This window comes from Erpetoichthys calabaricus, chromosome 1, assembly GCF_900747795.2.
Source record: "Erpetoichthys calabaricus chromosome 1, fErpCal1.3, whole genome shotgun sequence".
Classification (NCBI taxonomy): Eukaryota; Metazoa; Chordata; class Cladistia; order Polypteriformes; family Polypteridae; genus Erpetoichthys; species Erpetoichthys calabaricus.
In genome coordinates this window covers 329580530-329603140 of record NC_041394.2, presented here as the reverse complement: position 1 = coordinate 329603140, position 22611 = coordinate 329580530, and the positions used below count along the sequence as shown (strand labels likewise).

At 38.2% G+C, this 22611-nt stretch overlaps 1 protein-coding gene across 2 annotated transcripts in view; it reads right to left on the bottom strand.

Annotated features, from left to right (window-relative positions):
• ptprb (protein tyrosine phosphatase receptor type b) overlaps nucleotides 1–22611 on the bottom strand; it is a 136456-nt gene that overhangs the window by 30921 nt on the left and 82924 nt on the right. For both annotated transcript variants that reach the window (XM_028820577.2, XM_028820590.2), the window contains 5 exons: nucleotides 20540–20815; nucleotides 15718–15873; nucleotides 12599–12842; nucleotides 9917–10023; nucleotides 7730–7835 (listed from right to left, as the gene is read on the bottom strand). In XM_028820577.2, the coding sequence (XP_028676410.1) occupies nucleotides 7730–7835; nucleotides 9917–10023; nucleotides 12599–12842; nucleotides 15718–15873; nucleotides 20540–20815 (889 nt within the window). The remainder of the gene's footprint in view (nucleotides 1–7729; nucleotides 7836–9916; nucleotides 10024–12598; nucleotides 12843–15717; nucleotides 15874–20539; nucleotides 20816–22611) is intronic.

Below are 22611 nucleotides of genomic sequence, written 5' to 3'. Positions count from 1 at the left end.
GCGAGTTTCCTGTTGACCGTCTAGTCATACTCATATCTCAACGGGTTGCTTAAGGTGATGGAGACTTGACCCAAGCAGTTTGACGCATACGAAAGGTCTGACGAAAGGATACTGGCCTCACCCATATCCTAGACTTGGCTGGACGTATTGATGTAGTATTCTGCTGAACCGAATCGGACACGAAGTCACCTGAGCTGGAATCCGGGGATGTGAGCGGACAGGCTAACGGGACGAGTAACGGGGTGGTATGGAAATATAAACCGAAAAGAGCATAGATTGCAGGATTGCTGTTAGGAACGGAATGACACGTAGCGCTATGGAAGATATGTAGCTATGGAAGATATGTAGCGCTATGGAAAAATAAATAAATCTACATACGGAATAAGCAACAAAACCGTGTTCTCCTGGGAACTGGATCAGGACCGATAGTTAGGTGTCTCCCCTTGAAACTAAGAAGGGAACAGTTTAGGTTTAGTGAGTGGCACACTTAATGCCTCGCTGATTCATACGTACACAAGGGATTAGGCGAATCAGTATATAGTTGGAAAATTAAATACAGGACCCGGGAGGGCAAGGGAACATAATGGGATCACTAGCAGTAAGCCTGTTAATCGCCGCACAGGGGGATCAAAAATCATTAATGCTGGAAGAATTATTTTCGGAGGATCAACAGACGCCCCGTAAAAATGGGTCTCCTAGAAAATTTATAGAATAGAATTACAGGTTTAGATTTATCCTATTATTTTTTTCCCCTCCTCAGAACCAACCTCAGGCACCTCTATTATCCCCTCCTCTATCCCCCATTCCGATTGCCCCCCCCTGCACTACAACTAGCAGAAGTTTCCCCTGATGATTCCCCAGGCACAGATCACTATGACTCACCCTGTACTAGACAAACCCCCGTCTCCAAATGCACTCGAAGTCACAAACCAGCTCCAACTTTTTTCTCTTCTAATCCTTCACTTACTTGCCCTTTAATAGAAGTTCCCAATCCCCATTATAACCCTGCCCATCCAGCTGGACCACAAAATCCCACAACAGTTATGATAAATCGGAATTGGGACATCCAAGAACTAAAAGATGTCGTGAATGCACTTCCAGATCCAAAGGAAGTAGGAGGACTAAAATTTGTTGAACAACTTGATCAGTTAGATAGCATGTATAAGCCTAATGCTGCTGAATGGACCCAGGTACTTCGTCGAAAGTTTGGGACCACATGGGCCACTGTTAGCAGGGATGTCCGCAATGACGTTCCATGGGTATGGAACCCAGCTTTAACTCGAGGACAGGGGATAGGTGGAGAAGGCGAATTTAACCCACAATGGGAGGCGTTGAGACAAAATATTGCAGAAAAATATAAAAAAAGAAACGGACTGGTCCCTTATTTCTGCTGCAAAACAAAAAAGAGACGAGACGGTTGATGAATGGGCACATAGGATTCAAGACCTTATGGCTAATCACTCGGGCTTGGGAAATGCTGATGACCGCACCCGAGCTGCAGTTCCACCTTTTGTTTCCGGTTTGCGCTTTGATATACAAAACAAGGTCCGCACTTCCTGTATTGAGTGGGAAAGTGCCACGTTTGATGAAGTCAAACGACATGCTGAACATGCCGAATCGGACTCTCATGCCAAATTATTGGCAGCACAGATGAACTATTATACCAGGAATGCTCCTGACCAAGGTCGAGGATATGGCTTTAGAGGAAGGGGACGAGGACGAGGAAGAGGTGGTTTTAGAGCTCCTCCTGTTGACCACACTAAGAATCCTTTTATTCCCTCTCCCTTTATTTCCAATGCTAATTCCTTCTCTTGCTACGCTTGTGGTGAAACTGGACATTTTCGTCGGGAGTGCCCTCACAGACAGCAACAGCCCCCACCTCCCCTTATTCCACCTGTTTTCTCTGACACCCCTGACTAACAATACTGGCCATAGGAAAACGCTGGGACCTCCAGCCACTCTTTTCAACTACCTTTGCTCACCCATAATTCAGAGACTGATCCTTTACTGACATTGTTCGTTGATGGCACTGAGACTGTTTTCTTAATCGACACTGGTGCCACTCGCTCGCTGGCAAAGGTCCCTACCTCGAACGAAACTGTTACTGTGCTTACTGCTTCTGGACAACCTCACCTTCTTCAAGTATCAAAACCTCTTCAAGTCCAGTCACGTCCTGGCGGACATACCTTGTTCAACCCCCAAGTTGTTGTGTCAAATTACCCCTTACCCCAAACCCTCTTTTAGATATTTCCCCACACACCATTCTCCTCAAAGCCCTACATTTCTTTTTCCCCTTGTCTTTTTCCCAATTTACAGGCCCCTGACATTTTACACTGTACTGCCCAATACTTCCCTATAGAGGTAGACACCACCTGGCTAGAATCTTTCCTTACTTCTGGTATTTGCCCCGAAACCCTTCACATCTACTGTGTTTCTATTTCATCCACAAAGGCAGCTGCTTCTGTTCATTTTACATGCTCACAGCACATATATTATCTTGGCAAAATAGTGCCTCATTTTTTTTCCTTAGCTAAATCACACACTGTTAAATGGGAGAAAATAGGACCATGGGTGGAAAAATGCCTTGAAAGAACAGACTGGTTACAAGTTACTCCAGGTATTTTTGATACTCCTGACCATTTAATAACTAAAGTAGTGTTTCAAAGGATAGCCCATTGTGAGCCTCTGGTGATCCACCCGAAATCCTCCTTCCGCTCGCACCGTGCCCAATATCCTTTGTCTCCCGAAGCAGAGGCTGGCATCTCCGCCGTACATCCCGATCTCGTCAAACGCGGTACCGCCGATGGACATGGACCGTCATGCCTCAGGGATACAGAGAAGCCCTTTGTGTTTCTGGTTAAGCTCTTGCCCAAAAAATTTGGACGGCTTTTGGCCGGAAAGAGGTAGTACATTGATACAGTATGTAGATGACATCGCGACGGAAGAAAATTGTACAATAGACACCCAGAAATTGTTGCTGTTTCTGTGGGAAAATGGCCATAAAGTTTCTAAGGTTAAGCTGCAGCTAAACAAAACAACAGGTTATGTCTGTTTTAGGTATTCTGGGCTACTGCAGACAGTGGGTTCTAAATTTTACTGAAAGAGCACAGCCGTTGCAACAATTGGCTGAGAAGGCTCTCTGTGACCTCAAAGCTACTTTTTTTATCTGCGCCCACGCTAGGTTTGCCTGATCATTCTCGTCCATTCACTTTGTTCGTGGACGAAAAGCAGGGATTTATGAATGCAGTACTGACGCAACAACATGGAGATAAACAAAGACCGGTGACTTATTTTTTCTAAAACAAAACTGGATCCAGTGGCTGCAGCACTTCCTCCGTGTCTTCGTGCTGTGGCTGCAACAACAGAAGCTGTATTAGCAAGCACGGATGTAGTTCTCATGAGCCCCCTAACAGTTAAAGTGCCTCACGCTGTACATTCTATCCTAGTACAAGCAAAAACTTCACATCTCAACTAGTTACGCAGTGGTCCAAGGGGACCGCCTGCTGGAGGCAAATCAAATTTCATCAAGCTAAGTGCACAAAACAGCTGAACTCGTAGCACTCACTCAAGCATGTCAGCTGTCCGAAGGGAAGATCGTAACAATTTATACAGATTCCAGGTATGCTTTTGGAGTCTGCCATGATCATGGAACACTATGGAAACTAAGGGGATTTAAGACCAGTACTGGAGAGCTCTAACTAAAAACTGAAAAAGATAATTATCGATTTGTGTAATTGGTTTAGCGCAAATGAATGTCTCCACTTTTGTTTAAGGCTTGTAAATATACAAAAATATTTTTCCTTTTAAACCCTGATCAAGTTTGAAGGAAAAATACTCTTTTAATAATATTACATGAGAAGGGAGACAAGTTTTTTGGCGATAAGCGGAATGTGTCTAATTGTGATATGAATGTGTGTCTAATTGTGATATGAATGGAAGTTGTGTATTTTAGGTACTATAAAGGAAGAGCATGGTGACGCAGTGGTCAGCACACTTGATACGAATAAAGGTTCAAGCACGTATGTTTTCCTTGTTAATAATAAGCATGAAGGAAAAGACGCGTTTAAGTATGTTGCATAGATAACCTTTAAGCACAACTTAAGACCAGTACTGGCAAACCCATCCAACATCAGAAATTGATCGAATCCCTTTTAGAAGTTATAACCAAACCATCGGAGCTAGCGATTGTTAAATGTCAAGCTCACACAGGAAAACAGGATCCTGCTAGCAAAGGGAATGAATTAGCTGACCACTTTGCTAAAGAGGCTGCATATAATAACACACCAATTTCTTTATTCCAACAGAGAAATGACCAGGACCCTGATAATCAAATTATTTCTTTACAGAATGCAGCCACGGATATCGAAAGGAGAAAATGGTCCAAAGAAGGGTCCCTCTCTGATGGAGTCTGGACTCATAAACACACTAACAAACCTTTTCTCCCAAAAGCCTCTTTCCCAGGAATGGCAAAAATCGCCCATGGCCTCGATCACGCAGGAAGAGATGCCATGGTTCGAGATGTTGAAAAACATTGGGAAGCTGTAGGTTTCTCTACATATGCAGAGCAATTTTGTAGATGCTGTGCAATATGTCAAAAGTTTAATGTGGGAAAAAGGTACCCAGGTAAGTCCCGCCGTTACCCCTAATCCAATGGGTCCGTTTGAACACCTCCAAATGGATTTCATTGAACTAACCCCGTCTAAAGGGTACCGATATTGTCTTGTGATTGTCGATGTGTTCTCCCGATGAATAGAGGCTTTCCCTTCAAAACACAGCGATGCCAAAACAGTAGCTAAAGCACTAATTAAAGAGATTATTCCAAGATGGGGTATCCCTCAAAAGTTACAAACAGATAATGGCACTCATTTTGTGAACTCCATTATAAATGAATTAACCACCTGGCTATTGTGAATACCATCCCCTAAGCGGAGGCATCGTAGAACGATGCAATGGCACTATAAAAGCTAAACTCGCAAAAATTTGTGAACAAACTAATTTATCATGGCCGGATGCACTACCCTTAGCTTTAATGGGACTAAGGGGACGGACACACCGACAACTGGGACTATCGCCGTTTGAGATTCTGACCGGACGTCCCATGCCCGTTGGCATGGTTGTAATGTGAATTTGCATACTGTGGACAATGATCTTCTCTCTAGTCTTGCAGGTTTGCGAACCTCGTTGAAGGAAATCCACCAGCAGGTTAATCGAACCTGGAGGACCAGCCCCCTTTCCAAGGATTTACCAATTCCTTTGGGCACCTGGATCCTGGTTCGAGATACTCGGAGGAAACACTGGCATCAGCCTAGGTGGAGAGGATCATTCCAAATTCTTCTATCCACACCACACGCCGTGAAAGTTGAAGGACTGCCTGCCTGGATTCACGCCTCACATTGCAAGAGATGGCACCCTTGATTGCTGTGCTACTATGTTTTTCTTTTCCCTTGTCTACTGCCCTGGTCACCTTGACTTTCCCGTTGGGAATTACCACATCAGTGCAGTTTGATTTCTGCTCTATTATCAACTGTGGGACTGGTCGACAAGCCCAGTGGACCGGATCTGACAAATACGTGTGTATGAGGGGAAGTGACTGCGACAACTGGCAATGGGTTTTTGCTAACACTGGAACTGAGGACTGGGGTTATCAACCTTTTGAGGCCCAAAAATACGGTTTGAAAAATCGGTTTTCTATCATAAAAGGACATGCCTCTCATGAATGTGCTGACAACCATTGTAACCCCTTGATCATTACTTTGAAGAACCCCTCTTTACATGACTCAGGTATTTGTGTATTAGGGGCATATGTATCTGGAACAGACCCTTTGGGGAAATTTCTAATTAAGATTGACAATCCTGTTACTAACACCCCTCATTCTCTGGCACACACACCCATCTCCCCAACTTTTGGTTCAGATTTTTCTCCTGTTAAGATTATGAATATTTCTACCCTTTCATCCACTTTTTCAGTAGAAACTGGTTATGGAGATCAGAATAGATGGTTGCAGTGGGTTCTCTATTCAGCTAAGCAAGTTAATCGTTCTCATTGTTATGTGTGCGCTGCAGCCCGTCCCCATTTAGCTACAGTCCCTTTCCCATTATCTAACATTTCTGACCCCGTGGGGTTGCCCTGCCTTCTGTACTTATTCACTACTTCCAAGAAACCCCTCTCTGGTTCAAAGTGTTCTAATCTATCTATTCTTTTTCCCCCCACCCGTCACATGGATACCCCTATGTTTCAAACTCACGAAGGAAATTATACATGTTTCAAATCTTATGGAACGACATGGGTAGGAGATTTACCATTTTCTTTCTGTTCTCAAACTTTTCCGGTTAACTTTTCTCTGAACACCGTTCTGTCTTCCTTTCTTCTCTCCCAAACCACTCCTAGATCAGATATTTGGTGGATGTGTCGTAGGTCCAAATTATTTGCCACCCTTCCCCCTAACTGGTCTGGTACCTGTGCTCCAATCCAATTAGTTATGTCTTTTAGACTTCTATCCTTACCTCCCTCTCACTCCCCATATTATTCCACACCTCCTTTTTATTTCCGACATACCCGCTCCCTTTTCCATACGCCTACTAATATCTCCTTACATGGCCCTGGAGTATACATAGATGCTATTGGAGTCCCTAGGGGTGTCCCAGACAGATTTAAAGCTAGGGATCAAGTTGCTGCCGGCTGATGACTTGGCAAAATCGTCTAGCCTTGGACATGTTACTTGCGGAAAAGGGAGGTGTCTGTGCTATGTTTGGTGATGCTTGTTGTACATATATTCCAAATAATACCGCGCCAGATGGATCAATAACTCGTGCATTGGCAGGCCTCACTGCTCTCTCTAAAGAACTTTCCACTAATTCTGGCATTACAAATCCTTGGGATCAGTGGTTTACATCCTCCTTCGGATCCTGGGGACAATGGATAAGATCTGTTTTCATTTCTTTGGTTGTGACATTTTGCCTCCTCCTCCTATTTGGTTGTTGTATTATCCCTTTGTTTCGCTATATAATATCTAAGTACTTTACCGCCTCTATGGAAAGGGCATATATGCTACATGAGGAGCGCATGTCTCGTATAGTTTCTTCCACTTTCTCTCCCCCTTCCCCTTCATCAACCATTTCAAGATAGAATTATATTGCCCACATCATTTTGTTCAAAAAGGGAGGAGTGTGAAAACATAAAAAGATGTAATTGAACAAAATGTATGTGTGTACAGAAAATAGGACAGAATGATGAAACTTGTTTGTGTTTTGCGTACGTGACAAGAAGCATGTATACTTTCTGGAAGTTTTCTTTTGATGATGTGTGTGACAAGAAAATATACCTTTAGGGTAATGACTTTACAAAATTGGAAAAGTACAATGAGTCAGGACGCTATTTTTTGCTTACGTGGTCAACGATCAGGAGATTAGAAAGGTATAAAAGAACAAGGACATCTGCGCTCGAGGCAGATGAAGCGCGGTGTCCTAGGACTGTGTTTCTCTGACATTTTACCCTTGCCTGGTATGTATCAATAAAAGGTTTTGACTAATTTTAATTTTCTTCTCTGTCTTCAGTCACAAAAAGTGTCCACAACCTCTACCTATATCTTCCTCGCTCTATACAGGTATGGTTTTATACTAAAATGCCACATACTTTCTGTTCAGCATTAACTACCATCATGGCTTCTATTGGGTATTAATGAATAACATAAATTCAATATAAAAAAAAGTTATCATATCAGATACTTACACTTTCCTAGCTTTTTGACGACAGATCAGCAATGCCGTTACTAAAATCAGCATTAAAATAAGGAACATGCCAGCACCAATTCCTTCTAAAACTCCACGTAGTGGCTCTGTCAAAATAAAGAAAATTGAGGTCTGGTAAATAAAACAAACAGCTGTCAGTCCCCCTCAGCCCTCCACCCACTGAACATTAAATCTCTTGTCTCGAAAATGTATCAATGTATCAAACCCATGAATTGGGTTTGTCACCCGTAGTAGTTGCATCCACATCCCCTTTGAAGTATATTACTTTTGACAGTCCATCACAACCTATCCAATATTCTTTTTAAAAGTATGATACAGTATCTTGTTACAATTATTCTCTTTGTTATTCAAGCCTGGTGTTTTCTTGCTTTCCGCTGAAATGGCACAGCAAGCCCATGACTTCCAAAAATGACCCTCTTTGGCCAAAGGAGGTTACAATTGCATTATCACCAAATGCAAAAGAAATATTCACAAACACAACTATATTTTTAATGAACGTGAACTCTGTATTTTCTAATCACCTATCTCACTCACATCGCTTTAATTTTTAAATCTAACCTGTTTTGAAATTATATAACACAACTCTACCATATAACCTTCATCACTTTGTTTCTGTTCCAAACCTCTGTTTCTCAAAAATAAGAGTCCTACAGTATATATGACAGCTAGTCTTTATTTTACAAATCCTCTTGTAAACAGTTGCTGGTCTGGCTAATGTTATGCTCAGAAAAACCAGGCATATATTTGATTTTTTTACTTTGTCCTCAAAGACATTCAGTTGTCAGTTCTCCTAATGTAACTATTTGATTTTTAGAGAGTGCAGACAGGGTGGAATTGGTGGAGAAGAGTGTCAGGAGTAATCTATGACAGATGGGTATCAGCAAGAGTGAAAGGGAAGGTCTACAGGACGGTAGTGAGACCAGCTATGGTATATGGGTTGGAGATGGTGGCACTGACCAGAAAGAAGGAGACAGAGCTGGAGGTAACAGAGTTAAAGATGGGGATGGACAGGATTAGAAATGAGTACATTAGATGGTCAGCTCAAGTTGGACAATTGGGAGACAAAGTCAGAGAGGCAAGATTGCGTTGGTTTGGACATGTGCAGAGGAGAGATGCTGGGAATATTGGGAGAAGGATGTTAAGGATAGAGCTGCCAGGGAAGAGGAAAAGAGGAAGGCCTAAGAGAAGGTTTATGGATGTGGTAAGAGAGGACATGCAGATGATGGGTGTAACAGAACAAGATGCAGAGGACAGAAAGATATGGAAAAAGATGGTCCGCTGTGGCAACCCCTAATGTGAGCAGCCAGAAGAAGAAGAAGAAGAAGATTGTGCTAAGGTCACTTTCAGGCACATGTTTAGTCATTAGCCATTTCCTGCATCTTATTATGTGTCAAGTTCCCTTCTTTATGCTAAATTTCAGCATTTCTTTTCTTCTTCATATCATTCTCTTAGATAGCAGATACTACAATTTTCTCTTAAGAGGACTGATTACTGTTAACATGATCTGCACAAAAAATGTGATCCACTAATACACAATTATAAATCACAAATGCACAGTGCTATCTCCTGAAGTACTGTAACTGTGTCTGCTTACATAACCTGACAGTCTTTTTGTGCTACTTACATGGCATTTGACAGTACTTATATGACACACTCATGTCACAAGGAGATGAAATTAAGGATCTGCATATAATCAAGGGTGTAAACTGGTTCATCCAGGTAAATCAGATTAGTCACTTGTCACTTGCACTGACAATCACAAAGCATGTCTTTTGGTCTCTTAACTTGAACACTTTGGTTTACTCTACTAAATAGCACAACAATATAAAAAGCATTTTCGGATTTAATCCTCTCTTTTTAACACCAACGTTCAACATACTAATATGGTCAAATCTAATATCATCCAACTGCTATCAAATTGCTTAATCCAGTTTAAGGTTGCAGGGGCCAAGGGTGACCCTGAGAATATCTGGTGAAAGGCAGAAATCATACTTGGACATGCTGTTTGCCCATTAGAGGGTACACTCATTCACACACATAGATTTACTTACAATGTATGAGTCACAGTCAACAGTTCACTGAGTTTGCATGCATTTGTGGTATGAAGAAAAAAAAATAGAGTATATTTTGCACTATGTATTGAGTTACAAGATGTAAGCAAGCTTACCTGACTTTGTTATTATTGGTTCAGAGAAAATGGTGTCTGAAAACAGAGTCTGGGTAAACGTCTTCTGTTCTTCATTACTCAGTTGTGTGAATGCTCTGATGCTAATTCTGGAAAAAATAACATAATGTCTAAGTCAATTAATAATAGCACAAAAATGTCTTCAGTCTGTCTTTATTACTGCTCCAAGAACATAGTGCCTATAGCTTTCTAAAGTTTATTTCTGTGACGATCATATTGAGTGTTTGAAGTGCACTTTACATGCAGCTTTCAACTAAATTAAACATAGCACATTGCTTTTTATTGTTGTATGTTACATTGTCTGTGGTGGGCTGGCGCCCTGCCCGGGGTTTGTTTCCTGCCTTGTGCCCTGTGTTGGCTGGGTTTGGCTCCAGCAGAACCCAGTGACTCTGTAGTTAGGATATAGCGGGTTGGATAATGGATGGATGGATGGATGTTGCATTGTTTATCTTTGCTATATACAGTATATGTTGCATAGTACATCATACACTCTATAACTGAAAATTCTCTTTTTCTTAATTAAACTATTCAGCTTTTCATGTGTTACTCAGAGAATAAGGGTCGATAAGAATTAAAATCAAGGAGGTTACACATGACAATAAAAATCTTTAATCTCAATTTCAAAAGTAACACTATCAAAGTTTAAAATTGCCATTGGTTTGCAGAATAGAAAAACTATTGTATTTTATTTCTGTGCTATTTTTTGTTAACTTTGCATTTTTACACCCTGCAAACTTCATCACAAACAACTCTGACATGAAACAACTTACTACTTATCAGTACATTACCAGACATACTGATCAGATAGTGTAATCAGAAAATGCATAAATGCCTCAAATCATTGGGAGTGGTATAGGCGATAATGTTATAAATAGACTGCAAACACAAATAATATGATGTTTCCTTGTCTGATATGAGTGACTTGCAAGAGCCAGTATAATGGCTTTGTTTCTTTTAAACTGTGCATAAAGGTTATGTAAACAAACAGCTTTGTCTGCACTATTTAAAAAAGTGTTGCTTTGCTCCTTCATACTTTTATTTACATAAGAACAATAAGAAATAAAAGTTTTCTAATCCTGGGATGGCAAAGTGTGAGGCAAAGTGGTTAGCACTACAGCCTCACAGTTCCAGAAGACTATTTGAAGTTTGCTTGTTCTCCTGATATCTCTGTGGGCTTCTGCCCAGATGTTTTTATTCCAAGAAGTTGTATGCTAGAATAACTGTTAATTCCAAAAACAATCCTGTGCAAATGTATCCTGTGATGTATTGGCTCTCAGAACATATTTGTTTCTAGCCTTGCATACAAGGTTATTCTCCAGTCCCTAGTGATTCCATTAATTCTATAGATTTATGGATGTCTGTGGTTCATTAATGCCTCAGGACAGCTTCTTCTAGAGATAATCATTGTTTTAGTAAAGTGTCTGTCTCAGGAACATCCACTACTGTAGTCAGGTTTTATTCTTTCTTAACAAAGATTACAATGGATTATTAACTATTATAATTGGTCTGGAGTGGTGAGTAATTCATTTAATTGCCATTCCTTTCCATTTTAGACTAAAGGTTTTTGATCACCACAAAAAAATCTTTCTGAGGAGGACTTCCATAACATAATTTATGAAAAAGGGTATATTTGTAGGTGATTACATGTTTTAGAATATGCAAGGTATAATCTAAAGTAGTCAGTCAACTTAGTGAGACATGGCCATGTTTATCTATCCCATTGTCTGTTGAAAATTAAATGAAATAAAAAATTTGTAGTGAAAAATAAGAATTAAGAAGTAAAAAAAGAAGTAAAAAACTCAAGAACAAATCCTGTACATATTAATATATGAAGTCTAAAATAGATCTCCCACAACTACGTGTATTTCAGAATGATATTGTAATTGCACCATGAGTATATTTAAGAAAGTTCAGTAAAAACTGTTATTGTTTTGCAAATTAAGCAATTTCAGTGTTAATCATCACATTTTGGCAGTGCTCCATTTATTTATTTTGTGAGGTTTTGACACATTTTTTCTGATCTGCCTTTCTGTGCTCAACAGAAAGGTTCCCTGGAATATTGGAAGTAATCAAATATTATTTAACAGCTGTATGCAGATCCTGTCCCAAAAATGCCCGATCAGATCCATAAAGATCCTACTCACACTGCCCACAATCCATCCATCCATTTTACAACCCGCTGAATCCGAACACAGGGTCACGGGGGTCTGCTGGAGCCAATCCCAGCCAACACAGGGCACAAGGCAGGAACCAATCCCGGGCAGGGTGCCAACCCACCGCAGCTGCCCACAATAAGTTCAGCATTTTTACTTTGACATGTGACAGAATTTTGGAAAGAATGACTATAATATAAAAGATCATTACATTTAAGCTTTTGGCAGTTTTATACTGGAAAGTAGCTCAAGAATTCCTGCAACAGACTGTTTATATCAATATGAATAAACAAAGTGAATGTTGACATATTTAATTTGTGACCTTTTTTTGTGTGGCTTACTGTGATTATTTTTCTCACTATTATTTTCTGTTACTTTTGTCATTTACTTGTTACATACATGAAGAAATTTGGAGCTTATTCTGGCATAATACAGTACATTGACATCGTTTTAAATCTGTGTATTTGCTTACAGTAAACAAAAGAAGAAACAAATAAAGAAAAAGTGTTACCTGTAGGCAGTACTGGACTTTAGGGGACCATCACAGAATTTCAGCTGACCCCCTTCACATTTTCCTCCCAAGGTCTGCATTCCAGCCCCAACATTTATTTCAAAGCTTTGATTGGTGTTGTCTGGATTTTCTGTGCATTTGCTGGGAAAGTAATTGGTCTGGTAAGCTTTAATGGAACTGTTGAGCGTGTACTCCATGTATGAAGGCAAAGGGTGCTGGTGTTCTGGCCGGAAATGCTCCTTTTCTGGAATAATGACACAATTAATAATAGTCAAAATACAATATATTGTACAAAAGAATCTAGACAAAACAAAATACAAATGCACAAAAGCTGTTAATTTAACAAGTGGTACAGTGCATCTGGAAAGTATTCACTGCGGATCACTTTTTCCACATTTTGTTATGTTACAGCCTTATTCCAAAATAGATTAAATTCGTTTTTTTCCTCAGAAGTCTATACACAACACCCCATAATGACAACGTGAAAAAAGTTTACTTGAGGTTTTTGCAAATGTATTAAAAATAAAAAAATTGAGAAAGCACATGTACAGTACATAAGTATTTACAGCGTTTGCTGTGAAGCTCGAAATTGAGCTCAGGTGCATCCTGTTTCCCCTGATCATCCTTGAGATGTTTCTGCAGCTTAATTGGAGTCCACCTGTGGTAAATTCAGTTGATTGGACATGATTTGGAAAGGCACACACCTGTCTATATGAGGTCCCACAGTTGACAGTTCATGTCAGAGCACAAACCATGCATGAAGTCAAAGGAATTGTCTGTAGACCTCCGAGACAGGATTGTCTCGAGGCACATATCTGGGGAAGGTTACAGAAAAATTTTTTCTGCTTTGAAGGTCCCAATGAGCACAGTGGCCTCCATCATCCGTAAGTGGAAGAAGTTCGAAACCACCAGGACTCTTCCTAGAGCTGGCCGGCCATCTAAACTGAGCGATCGGGGGAGGAGGGCCTTAGTCAGGGAGGTGACCAAGAACCCGATGGTCACTCTGTCAGAGCTCCAGAGGTCCTCTGTGGAGAGAGGAAAACCTTCCAGAAGGACAACCATCTCTGCAGCAATCCACCAATCAGGCCTGTATGGTAGAGTGGCCAGACGGAAGCCACTCCTTAGTAAAAGGCACATGGCAGCCCACCTGGAGTTTGCCAAAAGGCACCTGAATGACTCTCAGACTATGAGAAAGAAAATTCTCTGGTCTGATGAAACAAAGATTGAACTCTTTGGTGTGAATGCCAGGCGTCACGTTTGGAGGAAACCTGGCACCATTCCTAAAGTGAAGCATGATGGTGGCAGCATCATGCTGTGGGGATGTTTTTCAGCGGCAGGAACTGGGAGACTAGTCAGGATAAAGGGAAAGATGACTGCAGCAATGTACAGAGACATCCTGGATGAAAACGTGCTCCAGAGCGCTCTTGACCTCAGACTGGGGCGACGGTTCATCTTTCAGCAGGACAACAACCCTAAGCACACAGCCAAGATATCAAAGGAGTGGCTTCAGGACAACTCTGTGAATGTCCTTGAGTGGCCCAGTCAGAGCCCAGACTTGAATCCGATTCAACATCTCTGGAGAGATCTTAAAATGGCTGTGCACCGACGCTTCCCATCCAACCTGATGGAGCTTGAGAGGTGCTGCAAAGAGGAATGGGCGAAACTGGCCAAGGATAGGTGTGCCAAGCTTGTGGCATTATATTCAACAAGACTTGAGGCTGTAATTGCTGCCAAAGGTGCATTGACAAAGTATTGAGCAAAGGCTGTGAATACTTATGTACATGTGATTTCTCAGATTTTTTATTTTTAATAATTTTGCAAAAACCTCAAGTAAACTTTTTTCATGTTGTCATTATGGGGTGTTGTGTGCAGAATTCTGAGGAAAAAAATGAATTAAATCCATTTTGGAATAAGGCTGTAACATAACAAAATGTGGAAAAAGTGATGCGCTGTGAATATTTTCTGGATGCACTGTATATAAAGTAAACCTGGCCAGTTCCATCTGGACCTCAGCAGCAGCTAGAAATCTCGTAAAGGGTATGACAGACTCAATAGATTAAGAATCAAGAATAGTGAGAGGGACAAATACTGTATATTGATGTTCACTCCAGTAACAGACAGTTACAGAAGGAAACACTGATCTCTCCAAATGTCATGAATATGTGACAACTAAATTTATGATTCAGAAATCAAATTCGACTTGGCTTTGATGTACAATGATCAGTTGCCAAGGAGATGTTATGAGGTCTCTTTCTCACTTTATGTGTATATTGAGGCATTCCTGATATACCCTGGGTTACCTGCCTTCTTGTGTCAAGGAGAAATTTTACATGATTCCTCCCAAGTTTCACTTCTCCCTCCACCTCTTTCAAAAGTGATTTTGCTTGCTATACTTGAAAAGCATTCAGTAAAAACATAGGCATCCTGGTCTCTTCTCTCGGAGTATGTGTTTTATTCTTTCATAGACCTGATATTATCCTGCATCTGTCATGAACAGTAATCTCATCTCCAGATATCAATATATCAAGTAAGAATTTTGCTGTAGTCTGTACAAGGTACAATACTACTGCTACTACTTCTAATACTATTACTATAATATTAAGTCTAAATAGATAATGTGTTAGGCTCAAGTCCAAAATTTTTGAAAGAAAGTGAAAGAAAAGTAATAGTGTTAACTGCACAAATTGCTTTTTGTGATTTATATTGAATGATAGCACATCCAGAATATGGAGGTATCAGGTGGAACCCAGTGTCAGCCTTATAGAGGGCAGTGTAAAACTGCATATTGTGTAGTTTTACAAAAAAAATCTAAAGCTGATGTAATGATAATAATCTGTGAAAAGTAAAAAAAAAAACATACGGCATATATTTAGCTTGTAGTGTACATCTCAATAAGTCTTATGCAGAGCTTTCAAAGTACACACTATCACAAGGCTCTTTATAAAGCAGAGACAAACTGAATTTAAAACCACAAACAAAAGAAAATATAATACAGGATCATTTTCCAGATTGCTACAAAGGCATATTGGATTCTTTTGAGTTAGACTCATTAGGACTTCAGCAGACAAACAGACAAAACAAAAAAAACAAAAAAAAAACCAGACAAAAAACCTGCTTACCATTGGACTCAGCCACAACTACAGTGAAATACTTCACAGCTCCATTGATGTCACTAAACCAGCTGCAGTTGAATTTAAAAAAGATTGCAGATTTGGTAATCCCTGCCACTCTGTCATGAGCCTGCACTCGCATATTGAGTGAAGGAGGAGGAGGCCCTGTTAAACAAATATAAATATTTAATTAATATAACCTGATGAAATGTGATCAGCAAAAGAGACTTACAAAAAAAAACTTAAATGAATGAACTAAACATTAATTAGGGAGGCACAGTGGCGCAGTGGTAGTGCTGCTGCCTCACAGTTAGGAGACCTGGGTTCACTTCCCAGGTCCTCCCTGTGTGGAGTTTGTATGTTCTCCCCTGTCTGTGAGAGGATGCTCCAGTTTCCTCCCACAGTCCAAAGACATGCAGGTTAGGTGCATTGGCGATCCTAAATTGTCCCTAGTGTATGCTTGGTGTGTGTGCCTGCTGTGGGCTGGCACCCTGTGTTGGCTGGGCTTGGCTCCATATAGTGGGTTGGATAATGGATGGATGGATAAACATTAATTAATGAAAAAGACAAAAATGCTGAAATCGAAATAAATGTAGTTGAAAAAATGTATGTTGCTTGATAATCTGAAAATAAAAAGTAATCACTCAGATTATGAGGGTTGTGAAAAGAAAGCACAAAAGTAAAAAGACATTTAGAAAAATTATAATTCACAGATTTGAAAATATACTTTCTGTCTCCTATGCAAACCAAGTATTTCACTTTTCCTCCCACATTTCCTGAGAGGTGCAAAAAAGATTAATTGGTTGCTCTAAAATAGCCCATTGTGAATGTGTATGTGTGCATGAGTGGTCCCTGCAATAGACTAGTACCCTAGCCCTCAAAACACTCAATCGGATTAAATGGGTTAAAGAATGTTACATTATATTTTATCTGAAATTAGAAAAAAAATAATTTTACCTCCCCCGTGACCCTGTGTTCGGATTCAGCGGGTTGGAAAATGGATGGATGGATGGATAATTTTACCTTAAAATGTGCAATTCAGTATTGTTTAAAATTTAACAGGCTCTTATTAATGCTGAACCAACTGAACATTCAGAATGTTTGTTAATCTTTAAGTTATCCAAGTGTTTTTGAAAGGCTATGTCATATGAATGGCTAAATCATATTTTCTGTCTTGGAGGGAAGGGACATTTTAACAAAGTTGTTAGATGCAGTTTTTTAATTGTATTACAGTTTGCTTTACTTATCTATAATATGTGCATTGTCATGAAATGTTAACAAGCAATAAAATTAAAAAAGAAAACAAATCAGTCACCACCAAGATACCTGTTGGTATACAAGTACTGTATAGTTAAATATCTCAGATAATAACTGAATCAGTAATGATACAAACCCAGCATAGCAAGCAACTATGCTCCCCATGTTTCATAATGATGATGAGGAACCAGTCAAGACTTGGAAAAAATAATATCAAATAGGGAGCAATGATTGCAGTACTACTTGGTGAATTATTCTAACTCCTCCTCTTTGGCCTAGTACAACACAAATTTTGTGTGAAAATGTACAACCATCAGGTAAAGTCTCAGCTAAGAGAAGTTTCTCTAAGGCAAGTTTAATTAGAAAACAAATATCAGACATTTTGATTATTTAGATCCTTTCTCTTATTTTGTTTTAGCTAATCATATCTTCCCTGTGCTTTGTCCAATATAAATGTTTTATGTTTCAAAGTAAGGGCCAGAGTTTTTCATTTTTAAATGAACACATCTAATTATGGAGTTTATGTTGTACATAATTTACACTGTAGTTGACTGTAAAATATAAAAACATTCTTATTAAAAAATGCACTTTGAATTATAATTTGTAATGGGGTGAGTTCATACACAATAGACAGGAAAAATAAATCTTGTAAACACTAGGAAAAAGGTGCACATAAGTCTTCAACAAAACATTACAATGCACATTTTCTTAAAAAGCAAGATCTGAAATTTCACACGGCGACAAAAAATAAATTTAAACAATTTTACTATTACTCCCTTTGTCAGGAACACGTTAAGTTATTTTTTTGTTAACTAATGCTGTACTTATGTTTGGTAATCATTTTTATTGCATCTCATTAAATTTTGTATGATTATTTCTTATCGTAATGTAATGTTTCCAGGTGAGCTATACACATGCCGTGCAATTTGTGATGGCATTGCAGCAGTGTTTTAAAAGAAGGGTGCACACACTGAAAAATGTCCAAACTTTAAGCACTAAAGAAACAACTTAGCATAAGTAACACAGTCGACCATACAAATAAATTATTTACAAACTTTATTCTGGTTATGACTTTTGCTATATTTAAACTCCAAGTTTAATTTGTTCTTTGAACTTTGTAAAAACCTGATGACTTGTGAATATGATTATGTGCCTGACTATTTTGGAAAATCCCTAATTTGATCTTTAATACCCACTTGTAACAAATTGTCCATTAGGACATTATCTCCGTCCTACATGAGCATGACATTTGTGAAATTCTCTTTGTAGCTATTATGTTCTTAGACTTGCACAACTTCTGGCACCACCCACCGTAGTATTCTATAATGTTGGATTTTCAGATCATGCTCTTAAGCAGTTTATATGATAACTAACAAACTATTATTATTATTTGTAGTATTATGATGATGATGATGATGATGATGATGATGATGATGATGAATACGAGTTCATTCTCATTTTCAGTTATCTACACATTTATTATTTGTCTGGAATAATTCTTTTCTCTATATCTTGCAATTAGAGACATCAATTGGAAATATACAGTAATCATTATTTTCACTGAAATGGTGATTAGAGTTAATGTAATGATAAAGCTAAAAAAAACCTTATTTATCTATCATTATTTTACTGCTCTAATGAGGCTGTAAATATTTAAATACAAATATTTAAGTACAAATCATGAATACTCAATGGATTTTAAATTATTTGGTTAAATTTAATTAAAGTATGCTTTAATTTAATACACAAAAGCTTTGAATACATCTAATTTTAAGAGAAAAAATAACCGTTGATTCTGATTACTAACATTATAATTGATGCCTATTTGTATACACCTTTGTGGCCTTCTCAGACTATGAGCTGTCTTTGTTCTCTTTTTTAGGCATATTCCAAGCAAGTTTTTACTTTATTTTTGTGCGTTTTATGGATACCAGAAATATTAATGCAGTTTATGGACTGGGAATAACAGATTTTTTTTATCTTAGCAGTAAAAGGAAGAACAACTTGTTTTCTTTGTGCTGAAATACTGTCTTGATCACGGGTGTCAAACTCCAGGCCTGAAGGGCCGCAGGTTGTTATTCTAACCATCTTCTTTATTAGTGACCCATTTTTGCTGCTAATTAACTTTGTTTGCTTTAGTTTTAATTAAATTGACTCAGGCCCCTTAGTTGTCTCTATTTTTAATTAGCAGCCAAACAATAATGAGACACAAAACATTTTGACGAACAGAATTTCAAAAGTTTTGGAAATGTCTTCTGTAGCAGAATGAGAGGAGTAACAGGCCACGGAATTAAATAACGGGCTTAATTAACAGCAAGAATCAGCTTCTCATTAATAGATTGGTTGGAGTGAAATTGGTTGGAGTTTGAAATCCCAATTTAGCTGCTCATCTGTTGGCTCGTTTCACGTCTCATTTCTGTTTGACTGCCATTTCATGAAGAAACAAATCAATTCAGAGGACTGAATCCTTAAAAACAGGGCTATTTAAATGAAGGGAAAAGAAGTTAATTAGCAGTGAAAACTGCTCGCTGATTAGGAAAAGGGTCAGAATTAAAACCTGCAGCCACTGCGGCCCTCCAGGCCTGGAGTTTGACACCCCTGGTCTTGATTATCTTTATGAAGTTCCTTACTCTGTGTAGAATTGAATTATTTATTATGTACATACGTTTGCTGTTTGAGTGATGAAATTGTGCAAGAAAAGTGTTGAAATGTATACATGTCTTATTGGGTTAGCGCTCAGGAGAAACCCTCATATGAATATCTAATCTGATATCCAGGAATCAGTGGTGTTGGTGTGTATACTGTAACTGTGTTAAGTTCCTTTGTACTGGTGTTTATCTGAGCTCTGGTTTCTGTTTTCTTTACAGTCAAGTAGAAGAAAAAATCTTTAATGTGAACCTGTACCAAGTAATAATTAACAACAAAGCTGAATCTGTTATGTGTATTTGTTACCTGAGATTAGATTTGTCTAATTATAGAACTTAGTGTCAACTAGACGATTTAATATTGGTACTATACTTGAAAAGGAAAACATGATAGTTATGAATGCCCTGATTTGAAAAACCATTGAACATTTCTTGTGTTTTCATGTAAAAATACATTTATTGTAAAAGGAACTGCTTGTGTCATTCTTGCTCCAAAAAAAAGTGCAATAACTCTCTTTCTCAATATAATTTGAGAAGTCAGGCATGGATAAACAGTGAGAGAATCCAAAGTAACAAATCAATAAAGAGAAACTAAACACAAGCTACTAGATGGTGCTTAGCTGTAGAGATTTTAGACACTAACATATTCTTATAATTGCTTATCTGGAACTATGAAGACTTAATCTACATTAGAAAGTACTTGTTTATTGGGACCATAAATTAGTAGCACTTCATGGCTATCACCAGAATACCTGACATGAGCTATTTTGTATTTTAATTAGTCAGATAGAGCTAGATTTAAAAACAAATGCAGTTCACAGATTAAAATACTAAACGGCAATACTCATATCTAGCAGACAGTTTCTTAAATTTTCTACAAGAAAGCATATTATCAAGAAGAAATTCTGCACCCCCACAGATTAACTTACTGTCTATCATAGTGATAATTCTCTCTTCTAAACCTTCACTTGTCATTTCATCAGATATGACTTTGATGGAGACAATATAGCGTTTATGTGGCTCTAGCTTGACAATATTGTGGCTATTACTCTCTTTTCCAGTTATACGTGAGTAGATAAGTTCTCTGGGGTCCTGATAGCACTCAATGTTAAAACCACTGTAGTCAGATTCTGGGTGATTCCATGAGCAGGAAATGGCAGTTGAGTTCTGAGGCCAGCAGTGAAGATGATGAATGGGATCTGGTTCTAGAAAAAAAAAAAAGAAAAGAAAAAAGACAGGCATGTCATGAAATGTTTTGTATGAGGAAAACCTACCATACATTTAAAGTATAAATTAAAATTAAGGAAGGCATTTTGCTATGTTTGTTATATATTTGGAATATTTACTTGTATACAATTAACAAAATATACATATTGTCTTATTTATTTTCTTACTTTTTAAGTGTGTTGATAATCTTTATTAGTAGAAAGTAGAAAAATACATTATACAGTATACTGTCAAAAGCAATGTAAGTATATATTGCTGGTGTATGGTGTGCTATATTTGGCATAATCAAAAAACTCTTTTTTAAGCTCTGTTACCTTTGAGGTAACTGATACAATTGGTCCAGTAGAATTAATTTGGCCTTACACTGAAACGTGTAATAAAGAATGTATAGACTAAGGTAAAATAAATAAAGGCAGTAATCCAAATCTGGAATAAACACTAAGCAGAGCAGTAGAAGACTCTGGAGACAATGACTTACATAAACAGGTTAAACATGACTACAGTATTATGTGCTAAAACTGTAATTCATACTCTTTCAATATGTACATTGTTTGCTTGGAAACCACAGATGTTAATGTTTTTCTTTATGAGTTGCTTTTTACCTTTTTCTTTTCTTTGTAGGCTCTGGTCTTATGTAGCTTTGAATTAGATTATGCAGGTTTGACAATGTTCTAGGTTCCAGATTTTTCACGTTTTCTCTACTTGTACTTGAGTGTGTAGTCAGATACAGTAACGACTACATTACTGAACAGAGCAGCATGGTGGTGCTACCTCACAGCTCCATAATTCTAGATTTGAATCATATCATAGAAACTGTCTGTACAATTTTCATATTTTGCTTTGGTCTACATAGGTTTTTGTCTGGGTACTTAATTTTTCAATTAAAATTCTTTAGAGCTGCATATTCCAATAACTGATGACTCTGAATTAATATCATTTGTGTGTAACTGTATATGTGTGTGTATGTGCCCCATTATTGACTGGAGCCATATCCAGTATTGTTTACTTGCCCTGTGGTCAGTGCTTTCAGGACAGACTTTGTCACCTGATGACTCTGAATAGCATTAAGTGAATTTGATTATGGATGGATACATACATTAATATGCTGGTGGCACCACATTAATGGGTATAACAATTAAGTTTAAATATAGCCAGTAAAATGACAGCTTTAGAGTAACACTGGAAGTTTAATGAATCATAGCAATAGAATAGCTCTATTATAAAAAAAGCAGTTTACCAAATTTTTGTTGCCCTGTCTTGTATTTAAGGTTAGGTTACTTCCATTGAAATTAACGACTTGTAGTTAAAAATTGTATTTAATACATGTATGTAGTAGTAACCATGTTTAATTTTTATTTTTAAAATTGGATCTATAAAAAATAAAATGAATTGATGTTCACATGTCATAATCCTACTAGTTTTTCCTGAAAATCTAACTTTATAACAGGCACCCATCTATCTATTTCATTACCTCAGTTCTGTATAAAAAATTGCAAAGCATCTACTTGTAGCCATAAGGTAGTAGCAGAGCAATTATTGTGTAGCATGTCAGACTTAACCAACAGGATGTTCTGACTGTTCAACTGTGCATGTTGATTTTTAAGAGTAACAGAACACACTCAAAGTAGATTAAGCAACTAGGAATAGCAAGAGTAATAAAATGACAAACTGCCTTTAATAGAAATACTGAGTAACTGGTTTTCTTATCTTATGGAACTAAAAAACATGGTTTAAAAAATAAATTAAAATTAATCCAAAGAATGTGTAGATATTG